Source organism: Balaenoptera ricei, chromosome 16 (assembly GCF_028023285.1).
Source record: "Balaenoptera ricei isolate mBalRic1 chromosome 16, mBalRic1.hap2, whole genome shotgun sequence".
NCBI classification, from domain to species: domain Eukaryota; kingdom Metazoa; phylum Chordata; class Mammalia; order Artiodactyla; family Balaenopteridae; genus Balaenoptera; species Balaenoptera ricei.
In genome coordinates this window covers 31586967-31601002 of record NC_082654.1, presented here as the reverse complement: position 1 = coordinate 31601002, position 14036 = coordinate 31586967, and the positions used below count along the sequence as shown (strand labels likewise).

General features: G+C 41.6%; 1 protein-coding gene across 5 annotated transcripts in view; it reads left to right on the top strand.

Annotated features, from left to right (window-relative positions):
- The first annotated feature begins 4898 nt into the window (after positions 1-4898).
- LCOR (ligand dependent nuclear receptor corepressor) overlaps positions 4899-14036 on the top strand; it is a 125937-nt gene continuing 116799 nt past the window's right edge. For 3 of the 5 annotated variants that reach the window (XM_059899317.1, XM_059899321.1, XM_059899322.1), the window contains exons 1-2: positions 5607-5725; positions 6008-6081. In XM_059899317.1, the coding sequence (XP_059755300.1) occupies positions 5640-5725; positions 6008-6081 (160 nt within the window). In that variant the 5' untranslated portion in view covers positions 5607-5639. Of the gene's footprint in view, positions 5016-5606; positions 5726-6007; positions 6082-14036 lie in introns of those variants that run through there. The other 2 variants (XM_059899319.1, XM_059899320.1) reach the window with 2 other exon arrangements.

Below are 14036 nucleotides of genomic sequence, written 5' to 3'. Positions count from 1 at the left end.
TCTTGACATAAATCTGTATGTATGGTGTCCTTTATAGACTGTTAATTTTGACGTAAAAAATACTATATATATTTATTATATATTAAAATATATAATGCTTTTTGAGGGGGTCTGGTTTACTAAGTTATTCCCACACCAAAGCCACAAAGATATTATTCTCCATGATCTCCCTCTTCCTATGCTAGTACCAGAGTAATGCTAGTACCACTCTAGCAGAGTGACTCTCTCCCTGTCACACGTCAGATTGTCTGGAAGCAGAAGCTGAGATGGACTTTGGGATGCAAAAGGTTTACTAAAAATTAGCACATGTGAAAGGGAGGGGAAGGAAGTAGAATTGGGCAGAGAAAGTAATTGAACTAAGATGCAGGTTGATAAAGCCTCAGGCAACCCAGTGAAGCACTTTGGAACAAATACTATTAATCATCAGAGTGTCCTGCATCAGGCTGAAATGGCCAGACTTTTATAGCTCACTTGCCCTCAGTCGCCATGTCCTGGCAGCCCTGGAAGGATGTGACCTTGGGCAAGAGAGTTCCCAGGAGATGAGGCTGACCCTGAAGCAGCTGAGAGCTGGAGGCTGTATAGTAGCTGCCCTCCCTGTAGCTGGGCAGTGAGTTCTTCCTCAAAGGAGGATGTAGGCTGTACACCTCCATGTCTAACATACTCTTCTTTGCTCTTCTTGTTAAAAATTGACATCATAATTATTCACAGATCTTTATTTTTCTTTATAAATTTTGGAAGGTTTTTTTTGTGTTCCTTTTGGAATTTTGGTTGGAATGGCACAGAATGTATGCAATTCAATGTGAGGAGAATTGACATCCACTGGGTAGTGGTGTACCAAGTAGATGACATTTGGGTGGTGGCCAAATAGACGATGCTCTGGAGAAGGAACTGCAGAAGTAACAGGCCAAGGAGGCAGCCAGTGTAGTCAGGGGATTGTTAAATACAGAGGGGATCAAGCACATAATTATATATATGTTGAAGTCAATATGAAAAAAAAATATATGGGAGCCTGGTTTCACTGTCAAAAGGGGATTTACAAATATAGAGCAGGGAAAGTCTTACAAGTACTCAGAGGTGCTGGACTGGCATCGACTGCATCAGTGTAAACTCATGGTTTTTAAATATATTTAGTGATAGATTTAGAAATAGAGATAAATATATGCATATACATACATATATTTCCTAGCTCTGACAGCTGAAAGAACCTAGGCGCCACGATACCCCCATAGCAGTAAATGCACTGAGAGCCCAGATCTAGATTTCTGATTCCAGAGCTGAGGTAGAGAAAATACAAAATGAGCCTAGAACAACTAGTTGTACCAGAAAGTAAGGAAATGTTTATAGAATGATGGGGAAATGCCAACAGGACAAAAAGTGAGCTTGAAGGGACTTCCATTGGCCAAATCTGGGACAATTTGAGCATGAAAATAAACAGCTATAGCAAAACATTACAACCTATTGAATGAGATAGGAGTCCATATTGAAATAAATAAGTGAATAAACGAATAAATAAATAAATAAATAGAAGGGAAAACTCTTCCTTATATTAGAATGTTAACTAGTAAATACAGAAGAAATGATGGACTGAGAAAATCACCATTTAATCATCATCATTGTGATGAGTGATTCAGGCAGCAATTAATGGATGTTAAGGCTGGTGGGCGAGGTGAGGAACAGAATATTGGCATAATCTCAGAATATCTCCCTATAAAATATTTATCATGTACAAAGGAAATAATGTGATCTTTATGGTGGAAAAGACCACCTGACTAGATGAGCAAAGTTCTCATCACAGTGGTGTGAAGAGTTGACAGCATGAGCCCCCAGGGAGATGCCAAGAAGAGCCAGCCCCATTTCTGTGGTTTTCTTGTAAAAATGTATGTCCTAAGTCTAGTCATGAGGAACAGTAAATGGACCCAGTTGAGGATCATCCTATGGAATGAAAGGCCTGTTCTTTTTAAAACTGTCAAGGTCATAAAAAACAAGGAAAGACTGAGAAATTGTTCCAGGTTCAAGGAGACTGAAATACATGACAATTAAATTCAACGTAAGTTCCTAGATGGGATTTTGGACCAGAAAGGAAAAAAGACATTGTTGGGACAGAGAGTGAAATTTTAATGGAGTCTGTGTTGTATCAATGTTGATTTCCTGACTTGGAAGTTTATGTAATGGTTATGAAGGAGAGCGCCTTTGTTTTGTGGATATACGCACTGGATGTTTAGGGCTGATATGGTATCAAGTCTATAGATTTTTGTAAGATTGTTCATAAAAAGACTCAACCAAAACAATGAGACCATATATATATATACAAACACAGTGAAAGCAGATGTGGTAAGATATTACAGTTAGGGAATCTAAGTGAAGAGGATATGGGAGTTCTTGCAACTTCTCTGTAATTTGAAATTATTTCAAAATACTTATGATACATATTCATATTCATATCTATTTATTTATTTGGCCATGCTGCACAGCTTGTGGGATCCTAGTTCCCCAACCAGGGATCGAACCTGGGTCCCTGCAGTGAAAGCGCCGAGTCCTAACCACTGGACCACCAGGAAATTCCCATACAGATTCATATTTAAAATAAACATAAAAACATATGTCCACACAAAAGTTTGTGGACAAATATTCATAGCAGCATTATCTATAATACCCAAAAAGTGAAAACAATCAAAATATCCATTAACTGGAATGGATAGGCAAAACATCGTATATCTGTACAATGAAATAGTATTTGGCAATAAAAAGGGAGTAGGTGTTGATACATGCTACAACGTGGATTAACCTCGAAAATACTGTGTTCGGTGAAAGCAACCAGTCACAAAAGACCAAAAGTTGTAGGATTCCATTCATGTGAAATGTCTACAATAAGAAAATTCATAGAAACCAAAAGTAAATTAGCTGTTGCCAGGGGCTGAGGAGAGCGGGGGGAATGAGGAGTGACTGTTACTTATTTGGGCTTCCAATTCCATACCTCAAATTAGAGAATCTATACCTTATTTTAGAGTTGATCTCTGAAGTCTCTAGGATCCTCTTAATCTATATGGCTGAGACTCGTAAAGAGATTGTGTTGAGGAAGTAATACCCTTGACTTGATGATTTTTAAACAACTTATATGGGGTTATTGGAAAATATATTAATTATTAACTCATTTTAGAGGAGCATGTTGTTCATTTATTTGAAACTTTATGAAACATACGTCCAAAAACCATAGGAACTTGGTTAAAAGCTAGCAAAGACTCAAACGCACCACCTAGCGGTGAAGACAGGAAGTTTCAGATTGATGATGCAAGACGTCTTGCCATCACACGTGCAGGACGGCTGTCCATAGCAATCTTTTATCTTGTATTTGTCCTGTCCCCCTCATCACTCAGGATAGTTTCACGTACACAGAAATCCAATACTTCCTGACTTAATAGTTTGTTCATGTTCATTTGACGTACTTTTAAGCCAATGAAATATTGTTGACTTCTGAGAACTGTGGGAAAATCATTGGTTTTAAGATTTGCGGGGCGGAAGGTGCCTTTCTAGTCATACATCTCAAACCCCTCCTACCCAAGAGGCCCACCTAGTCCATCTCTTTGTGGATGGACACGCCACTCCACAAGCGCCTGGTTCAGAGAACCAGGACCACTGCCTTTGAAAAGACAAAAATCTATACTCCAATGGGATCCTTGATGTCAAGTATTTAACGACTTTGTTTTACCTACTACAGTAATTAAAATTAAGTCTTCAAATTTAAATTTAAATATCTAAAAGCAGGAATGCACCATCCTTAATCTTAAACCCCAAAAGCAGGAAAGAGGTCAGAATCCTAGGGTACTGGGCCTATTGGTAAAGAGGGATCTATGCTGTTTTTTCTTTTGGTTTTGCATTCCGCTGCCGCTCCTCCCGCCCCCGCACTTTCTCCTTTCCTTTTTCACTCCATCTTTTTCCTCTCTTTTCTCTTTCTCTCCCAAATAACAGTCAAGTAATTAAGATCAGCACCATGTTTAAATGGAACAGGTAGTGCCCTGCACAGGGTGATTTAATTATGCCAGGTTTTCACCTGAAAATCCCCTTCGCCATCGAAAATATTTCTCTTCGAGTTCTTTCCTGAAATATTAAACCATTTTCCAACACTCTGCCTTAATTATTGTTAATTAAGCCTTCTTTCGAAATATCATTCTCACTTTAGCACAATTTTTTAAAACCCCTTTCCACACAACACAGGAGGGGTTCTGAATATACCAATTTTAGAATTTTGCCTGTGATCAGCCTTGCTAATAGAAATCTCCTGGTTTTTAAATATTAACTTAAAACGTTTGATTTCAATTTTTTACTGGGTTTACGAATGCCGGCTGCCTTTCAATGACTTAAAATGTATCCTCACCTTTGAAAACTCTAGGGCTCAGTGCCTCCACGGGCATCCAGGCATTTATTCTTAATTCTGCTTCTTTAATAGGCTCCTGGGAGGAGCGGTTTCGATCTAGAAGTTCAGGGAAGTAGTTACCACAGAACTTGCAACAGTTGGTGTCAGGCGACAGGCAGGTTGGAAGTGATAAATGGGGCTGGTTTAAGAAACAAAAAGCCCCGGGAAGGGAAAGGAAGGGACAGCCGTGGCCTTGGGGGCTGTCAGTACGGGGCCGGCGGCGCCCAGCTCCGGCCGCGGGAAGGCGCCTGCCTGGGAGGCCAGAGGCGGCGGTGGCCGCGGAGACCGCAAGCCGGGAGATCGCGCAGCGTTGGGTGCGGGGCGGGCGCGCGCCCAAGCCGCCCCCGGGCCACGCCGGGGCCACCGCGAGGTGAGGCCAGCCCTGCCCCCGCGCCGCCCCCGGCGGGAGGCGCGACGCCCAGGCCGCGGGTGCGTGCGCGGCCCCGGGCGACGCGGCTGGGCGTGCGCGGGGCCGCGGCGGAGGCAGGGCCGGGCGGGCGGCAGAAGATGGCGAGGGTGTGTAGGCGGCAGCAATGCTCCGTTGAGAGACGCGGCTTTCGGCAAGAACTGGACTCTTGGCGCCACAAGCTCATTCACTGTGTAGGTGAGACCCTCCCCCGGCTGCCTCCGGCTCTCGGGCCACCCAGCCGCCGGCCGCCCGGAACGAGGGAGGGAGCCGGGAGAGAGCAATTGCCGCTCCGGCCCGCCCGCACTCTTCGGCTTGGGCGTCCCCCTCCCCCACCCCCCGGAGTGCGGGCGCGCGCGACCTCCGGGCGGGCTCTCCGTGCTCGGGCCCCTCCCCTCCGCGCGCCCTCGCCGGGGCGGGCTCTCGGGCGGGAGCGCGTGCCCCTTCTCTCCTCCCTCCTTCCCTCCCTCCCTCCCTCCAGGCCCGGCGGCCCGGCGCCGCAGCTGGCTTATTGTGGAGGCTCGCCGCGCGCCGCTGCCACTGGACCGGTGGCGGCGCCGCCGCCGGTGCCGCAGAGCCCAACGCGAGAGCTGGGGGGCGTGCTTGGCCGCGGCTCGACCCCCTGCTCCGCTCTGGCCGGCGCCTTCCGCATCGCACGCCGCCCCTCCCCCACGTGCCGCGGCGGCGCGCGCCCGTGTCCCCGCGTGCACGGGCGGCGGGCGGGCGCTCGGGCGTGTGCGAGGCGTGAGGTGGAGATGGGGGCGGAGGGAGCCGGAGCTGTCACAGGCCCCGGGTCCGCCTGACGGAGCCAAGTGGGGTGTCATGGCCGCGGGGGGCAGCGGCTGCACTTCCTCTGCGGGCGGCGGCGGCGGCAGCGGCCGGGGAGTTAATCCTCGACGCTCGGGTCGGTGTGTGTGTATTTGTGTTCGGTGTGTGCGCGGCGGGAGGAAGGGGGGTGGGACCGGGTCCGACCGGGAAGCCGGAGCAGGGGTCGCTCTTGTCCTCTCCTGGGGGATTTTCCGGAGCCGCCGCCTCGCCGAGAGCCTCGTCCGCCGCCCGCACCTCAGGCCGCCTCGGGTGGCTTTTTCCGTGCGGGCAGGAGGGAGTGTGGACGGGGTCGCCCCGGGAGGGGCCGGGCGGCCGAGCTGCGCCTCTCACACTGTGTGTTTTGTCTGTTTTTCTCTCCCAAGGTCCCGTTTCCCTCTGTGCGGCGGCCGGCGGGACCATAAGGGCTTAACTCATATATTTAACCCCCCTCCAAAAAGTAAGTGGCCCGTGTGGTGTCTCCGCTCCGCCCGCCGCCCCCTAGCCCCAGTCCGTCCTGTGTCTGACTCTCCTGTGCTCCAGCATTGTTATTTCCCCATCTTTGCTTCGGTGCTGCTGATGTGTGGGGAAATGTCTCTTGTCGTCCTCCGTCCCCCACGCCCAGTCCTCGGGGAGGCCCAGAATTCCAAACCGCCCCCCCCTCCCCGCGTGCGGAATGATCTTGGTCTTCCCAACAGAATCTAGGAGATTCTTTCCGTTCGCTTGGGCCCCTCATCCCCTCCTTCCCGACAGGGTTTCGTTGGAAGGAATTATGCAAATCCTGCTTTCTGGTGTCCATTCAGCGGCAATTTCATGCGGTGAGAAGTTCTCTTTGTTGTGCGAGGGGGAGAACAGACACTGATTTAATAGACATATCTGTTGGGGGGAAGGGTAGAGGGGGTGTGGAGAAGCTCAGTTTGGAAGAATTACAGCACTTGGTTAGCTCAGTGTCTTTGTGTTTGAGCTTTCTGGCTTGACAGGAGGGTATGCCCTTTACAATGTCCCACAAGGGATGTTTTCTATAATAGATTAAAAAACAAAACTGAAACTTTAAACAAGTGAAAAATAAGGTAACCTTTAGTTAGAGAATATAAACCTTTCCATTTCTGCGGTGTTTCATTATTAAAATGTATGTGAATTTTGTTAAGGGTTTAGACTGTACTATCAAAATTAATATAGGCAACAATGCTTTACAGTATCTGATATCACTTTGGTTGTCCACAGGTTAAAAGTATATTTTAAAACATTTACTTGTATAAATAATAAAGGTATGAATCTGCTTTTTGGTATAATATGTCTTGTGGATATATTTGAAAATTTCCCTCCTGCCAATCCAAGCCCAGCTCTGCCGTCCAGGAATCAGCCTTTTGGTTATTAGTTATCATTTACTCTGCTCTGTCTCTGCTTGTTTTATTCTTTGAAACCTATCTTAGGTTTGCTAAAATGTTACATCAGCTTTAGCACTTTTTGAATTATGTGTTATTTGTAACTATCATATAAGAGACCTTATAAGGCATGTAGAGGTTTTGAGAATCATGAAATTAATGAGTTTTCAGAATTGTGAGTTAATACAAAATCCTGAAATTATTTCGAAGAATTTTTAGTTCTCGTATTTGTTTCACTTTTTTAATAATTGGTCTTTTTTTTTCAGTAGGGCTTTTTAGTTTTTAAAAGATTTTGAAATTGAAAACTATAACCCTATAGATTTCTTAAATTACTGTTGCTTTAGTTTAGTTGGTTGTTTATCTTATTCTGATTCTTTTTGCTTTGAATCCTTGCCTTTTGCCTCAGGCCCCCTTTTTATCAGTCATTGCTTAGTGTTAGTGGCGAGTTACTGCTGCTTGACAAGACGTTTTTGTTTTTTGATTTTGGGGTTTTTTTTTTAACTAATAAAATCCTTCTGTTAAGTATCTGAATTGAATATCAAGTTTTAGATTCTTTTTTTGAGGGAGAATTTTAATCTAGTAATCAGTTTTTTTAAAAAGCATTCTGTTAACTCCAAATCTCCACTTTCGAGGTAGTAAAGTTCAGGAGATTATTTAGAGTCCAGAGTGCAGATCAGTATTTTAGTCTGAGCAGTAATATATAGTTGATAGTCTCCCAACTAAAATCAATTGCGTCTCATATTTTCTCTTCTATTGTATGTAATTTTGTTCTTTAGGAAAAGAGTTCTAAGTAAGTCAAATGTAGTGTTAACTTTCTATATATAAGAGCGGTGGCAATGATTTTTATTTATATATAATCCAAAAGGCAACTCTGTTTGTCACTAGCAAATGTAGTAATTCCTCTTTTATTTTAATGGATTGGTTCTGAACAGTTAACCTTCTATTTGATCCTCTTCACTGATTATCTTAATACTTTAGGGTCATTTGGTTCCTAAGTAATACTTAATTTATAGCAGTCTTTGGATTGAAAGTGAATTCTCATTTCCAAAATCTAATACTCCCTTCTACTTTTTTTTTTTGGAGGGAGGTGAGGGTCAGGACTGTAGAGGTGGAAGTGAAGGTGTTTGTGTTTCCATTATTAGGTTTTAGTCGAATTGGAGTTAGCAGGTTCAGACAGTGATTATGATCAAGATGGGTATTTGGTAACCAGGTGATTATTGAGTCCTCTGGGACTAGAATGATATTCCATTCTGGGAAGATGGAGGTTCTCTCTGTTGCCTAATATGATGTAACCTATTGCTTGGCTGCTCGTCATCTTTGCTATATTCTCGAAAAGCTCTTCCCAACATAGGGGAAATTGTGATTATTTCAGCTTAGCTCTAACTTGGTGGAAAAAAGATAGCAGGATGAGTCTCTGACTTAACAGAGAGTTATTTCAAATTGCCCTAATTCCCTCAAATATGCTTATAGCTGGAGCAGTTCTAGGAAGCATCTGAATAATGCCATTTTTTTTAGCCTTATGGGGTTACACAGGATGGCCTGGAATTCCTTCCAGAGTGAGAATTAGGTATTCAATGTCTGTGGGGACTTGCCACTTCTGAGTACTTGCCTAATCACTTAGCTACTTGTACTAGTGCTGTTTTTAGGATCGAAAGGCGGTTAGGTAAGTACATAATTACTTTATTTAAATATTTATTAAGCATCTGTCTTGTATCAGTCACTGTGGGCAAACAAAGATATTGGGGAAGCTGCCTTAACATTCAAGAACTTTTATTAGTCCTTAGAAAAAATATAGTGTATTCAGTACAAGGCAAAATGTGCCATACGATAGTGAAAGCAAGTGCTGGGGGTGTTTGGAAGTGAAAGAAATCAGATGATGAAGAAAGGCTTCATGAAGAAGGTGGTGGATTTTTGCTTCATTTTGATGAAAATGGAGAAGGCATTCCTGTCACGTGAAACAAATAAGCAAAAGTACAAAAGGACAAGAGTGAGTTGTCTGTTTAAACTGCAGTCCAAGATTGGTGTAGGGAATGTATAGGTGATAAGTTTGCAGAGATAGATTGTTGGATTTTCTAATGCAGGTTAAGAAGTGGAGTCTCTTTGTTAGGCACCTTGGGGTTTGCAACACACCTCTCTCCTTAGCTCAGAAGAAGAATGTTTCCTTTATTTAAGGATTCCATTGTAAAATTCTACAATAATGATGTTGGTTGTTTTTTTAAATCACCTTGGCAGAGACAATATTGTTATCCACAGCAGTGTCTCTTCTAAGTAAGCTCATTTGGAGGCTGTACCTTATTCCATTGCACAAAACTCGTTTTTGAAGTTGCCTAAAATCAGTGGCATATTCATTCTTTGCGTCCCCTTAGTTTTGGGAAATTTTCATCCTTTAGAGGTTGGATTTGGTATTTGGAAACAGAAAATAATATTTTCTGCCTCAAATAAAGGTACATATAAAATAATGAGATTGGTTTTTTTTCCTGCCTTGCAAACTGGCTCTGAAAGCTCAGCAGAGGGGCTTGATTTGTTTTGATGTGCCTCTGAACTTCTCTCTTGATTCGTATTTCCTTTATGTCCACCCGTCTGCTGAATGGAATCTGGATATTGGGTAGATGTGAGTAAACAAAGCTGTTATTTTTTGTAGTTTCAAGTTAAAGACTTGCCATTACTACCCTCCAAATTATCTTTACTCTATTTGCAAATATTTTTAAAAATCTTTTTACTGTTTGTTATACTTGCACATTGTTTTTGGGATAATCCCAGTGTGAAATATTTGCTAATTTTATTGACTGTCTCTTGTATGTGGGAAGTATCCCAAGTCCAGTGGTCCATACCCTGAATTTTTTCTTTTTTTAATTGAGATATCATGTATATACCATAAAATTCACCCTTTTAATTCATACAATTCAGTGGTTTTTAGTTTATTCACAAGATTGTGCAAATATCACTAATTCTCTAACACTTTCATACCCAAAAAAGAAACCCTATACTCATTAGAAGTCATTTCGCATTTCTCCTATGACCCAGTCCTTGGTAACCCCTAACCTACCTCTGTTTCTGTGGATTTGCCTATTCTGGACAATTCATATAAATGTAATATTATAATATGTGGCCTTTTGTGTCTGGCTTCTTATCATGTTTTCAGAATTCATCCATGTACTGGCATATATCAGCACTTGATTGCTTTTTATGGCTAACTAATATTGCATTGTATGGACATACTATATTTTGTACATCCATTCATCAGTTGTCAGACGTTTGAGTTGTTTCCACTTTTAGCCTGTTATGAAGAAGCTGCTGTGAACTTAAGCAGCATTATTCGTGTGGACGTTTGTCTTTCCTTCTTTTGGGTACGTACTTCAGAGTGAACTTGCTGGGTCATATAGTAACTTTTAATGTTGAGGAACTGTTAAACTGTTTTCTAAAGCGGCTGCAGTATTTTACGTTCCCACCAGCGGTGTAGGAGGATTTCAGTTTCTCCACGCCCTTGCCAACACTTGTTACTGTCTGTCTTTTTGGTTATAGCCATTCTAGTGGGTAGGTATGAACTAGTATGTCGTTGTTGTTTTGATTTGCATTTCCCTAATGACCATTGATGTTGAGCATCTTTTCATTTGCTTGTTGGCCATTTGTATATTTTCTTTGGAGAAACGTCTCTTCAGATCCCTAGCCAATTTTTTAACTGATTGTCTTTTTATTGTTGTCTTTTTATTGTTGAGTTGTAGCATATATTCTGGATGCTAGACCCACATCAGTATATGATTTGCAAAAGTTTTTTTCTTATCATACCCTCAGTTTGAGAGTAGTTAGATCAGAAGATAATCTGCAGCATTATTCCTGTGCAGGGAATAATGGATGTTGTAATGGAGTGATCAGAATGAACCAGAATTACTCAGGAAAGGCTTCCTTAAACATCCTTTTCCATGAATTATTAAAATTGTTATTTGATGGAGTTTTGTAATAACACAGCTATACTTTGCTATCCAAATCTTCTAAGTTTTTGCCTTTTTTTAGTGAGGGTTCATATTTCAAGTTCAAATAATGTGGTAAACCATGTTATTTGAATCTGTTCTATACCTGAGTTTTGGATAGTATATAATCAAGGTTTAGGTGGAAAAGGATATCTTTTCTCTATATAGACATTTTGTCTGAATCTATTCTGTGTCTGGTGTTCATGGTGTTACCATCTTATATCTGCACAGCACATTTTATATTTTTTTAGAAAACTTTCACATTATTTTATTGTCTTTATTTAGAAATGTAGAAAATTAAAGATGGGTATTAAAAAACTATTGGTCAGTTGGGAAACATTGAGTAATAACTCTTGTTAAAGTAATAAGGGGATTTCCTTTAGCATAAATGTTTCCCTTTTATCCACAGAAATAATTTTATGATATTTTAATGTTTGAAATAGTTACCTAATTTCTCAGGTAAAAGTAGAATACAGAGCTGAACTTCTCCAGAAACACACTTTTTAATTTAATTTGCTTCAATTGCTGTATAAAATTACATAGTAATTTTCTATCTCTATTAATGATGGTACATATCAAGACTAACTTTTTGGGTTAGAAGCTGTGAATACCAGTATTATTTCCCATGAGAATTATTATTATTATTGGAAAAACTGTTGTATGATGAACGTGTTCATTTTTGTTGTTTACTAGATAGTCTGTGACTGTTATTTGGTCTCATGATTAGCTTATTTTTCATAAGCTCTGAGTCATTTTATTATCATCATTATTAACAAATGATTATTGTATGTTTTTTTCTTATTAGTTGATTTTTTAGAGATTTCCAGAGGGTAAAGGCATGTTCTCCCTCTCCTAAGCTGCCAATATAAAGGGGAAGAAAAACTAATTTAAAAAGATCTACAGGTTGTGTGTTGCTTGGTAAAAGAAAATCCCACATCTGAAAATGTGAATGTACTACAAAAAATGTATCTTGTGTTACAACAGAATTCATCTCTGATTTAATATAAGAAACATGCTCCACTAGTACATGTAGAATTATTATTGGTTTATACAAATTTCAAAAATAAGTTTACCATGTGTACAGAGGAAGAAATTGTTGAATTTGTTAAATTGAGGCATGCTTATGTTCAGTTTGATGCTCTGTTTTTTTTTTGTTTGTTTGTTTTTAATTTTTATTTATTTATTTATTTATGGCTGTGTTGGGTCTTCGTTTCTGTGCGAGGACTTTCTCTAGTTGTGGCAAGTGGGGGCCACTCTTAATCGCGGTGCGCGGGCCTCTCATTATCGCGACCTCTCTTGTTGCGGAGCACAGGCTCCAGACTGCGCGTCAGTAATTGTGGCTCACGGGCCCAGCCACTCCGCGGCATGTGGGATCTTCCCAGACCAGGGCTCGAACCCATGTCCCCTGCATTGGCAGGCAGATTCTCAACCACTGCGCCACCAGGGAAGCCCTGATGCTCTCTTGTTTTTCATGTATTTTTTATTGTCCCCAATGCATGGGTATTTTTCTTTTTAATTAATTAATTAATTAATTTTTGGCTGCATTGGGTCTTCATTGTGGTGCACGGACTTCTCATTGCGGTGGCTTGTTGCAGAGCACGGCCTCTAGACGCATGGGCTTCAGTAGTTGTGGCACACGGGCTCAGTAGTTGTGGCTTGCGGGCTTTAGAGCACAGGCTTAGTAGTTGTGGCGCATGGGCTTACTTACTCTGCGGCATGTGGGATCTTCCCGGACCAGGGATCAAACCCACGTCCCCTGCGTTGGCAGGCGGATTCTTAACCACTGCACCACCAGGGAAGTCCCAATGCACTGGTATTTATGGGCTTTTACCTGAATGCTCCCCTTCCTCTCAGTCAATGTAGGCATATTTTCTAAGTCATTTGTAGGTATTTTTCTCTATACCTACCCACAGGATATTCTCCTGTTCTGTTTTACCTGTCTTTTCATCTTTTAGGTACATGATTTATCAAAAGTAGAAGGGATGCTAGAACTTGTCTTCTTGTCCAACCATATTAAAGGGAAAAAAATTTTTTTAAAATCTTTCAATTTTGAAAACTTCAAACATACACAAAAGTAGAAAGAATAGTATAGTGAACACCCAGCTCCATCAACTAATGGCTGTTATTCATTCCCACAAGATTACTTTGAAGCAAATCCCAGACATCATATTTAGTATTGAATCTTTTTGCAACCTGCCTGTATAATATCATCTCCTTCTTCCCACCTCCCATCCCCATCAAGTGGTTCATAACTTTAAAGAAATGAGATATTATCTAAATATGGAGAAGACTGGTTGTTGTTTTGTCTTATTAATGTTCCTTAAGAGCTGTCATATGTTGAGTATTTACTATGTGCCAGACAAGAGCCCTTTGATGTTAATATCTGTTTTACAGGTGGAAAAACGGAATTTGGAAAGATTAAGGATTTCATTTATGGTCACTCAGCTAAAGAGTGGTAGACCTGGGATGGGAATTCAAAAGCCTGTGCTATAAAACATTAAAGCATACGCCCTTTTTTTAGACTTTCTTATTTGGTTCCACCAAGTTGCCTTTTCTTTCTTTGTTCCCTACTACTGATGGCATACTCAATTTATATTACAGTAAAGAATTCTACTTATAATATTATCATAAATGGTAGCATAATTCTTTCAATACCCTGGCCTAAAATGTCTTTCCCTCTTCTCTTCAGTGTTATGGTCTAGTTTGTCTATCCTTTTTCTTCTCGAATTTTTAGTTTTGTCAGAGCTAAGTAGGTTTGAGCTGAATGCTTCCACTGGCTTAGTTTTCCTTCATACGTTGCTAGACTGGCCTTTCTTCACCATTGGCTGAGATCTGAGCATAGGTTTTGAAGAGGAAAGATAGCAAAGGATATCCAGGTGATCCTGGGCCTTAAGCTTGGTGAACCTTCCACGTGGACCAGCTTAGTTGACAGAGCACTTTGAAATTTGTAACAAAAGCATTATAGTAACAGTGTGTAGGTACCTGGCCTTTCCTTCTATTCATATCCTTCCCAGAAACCTCAGGTGTGGACAGAGGGGGAACAGGGTAAAGCAGATTGAGGT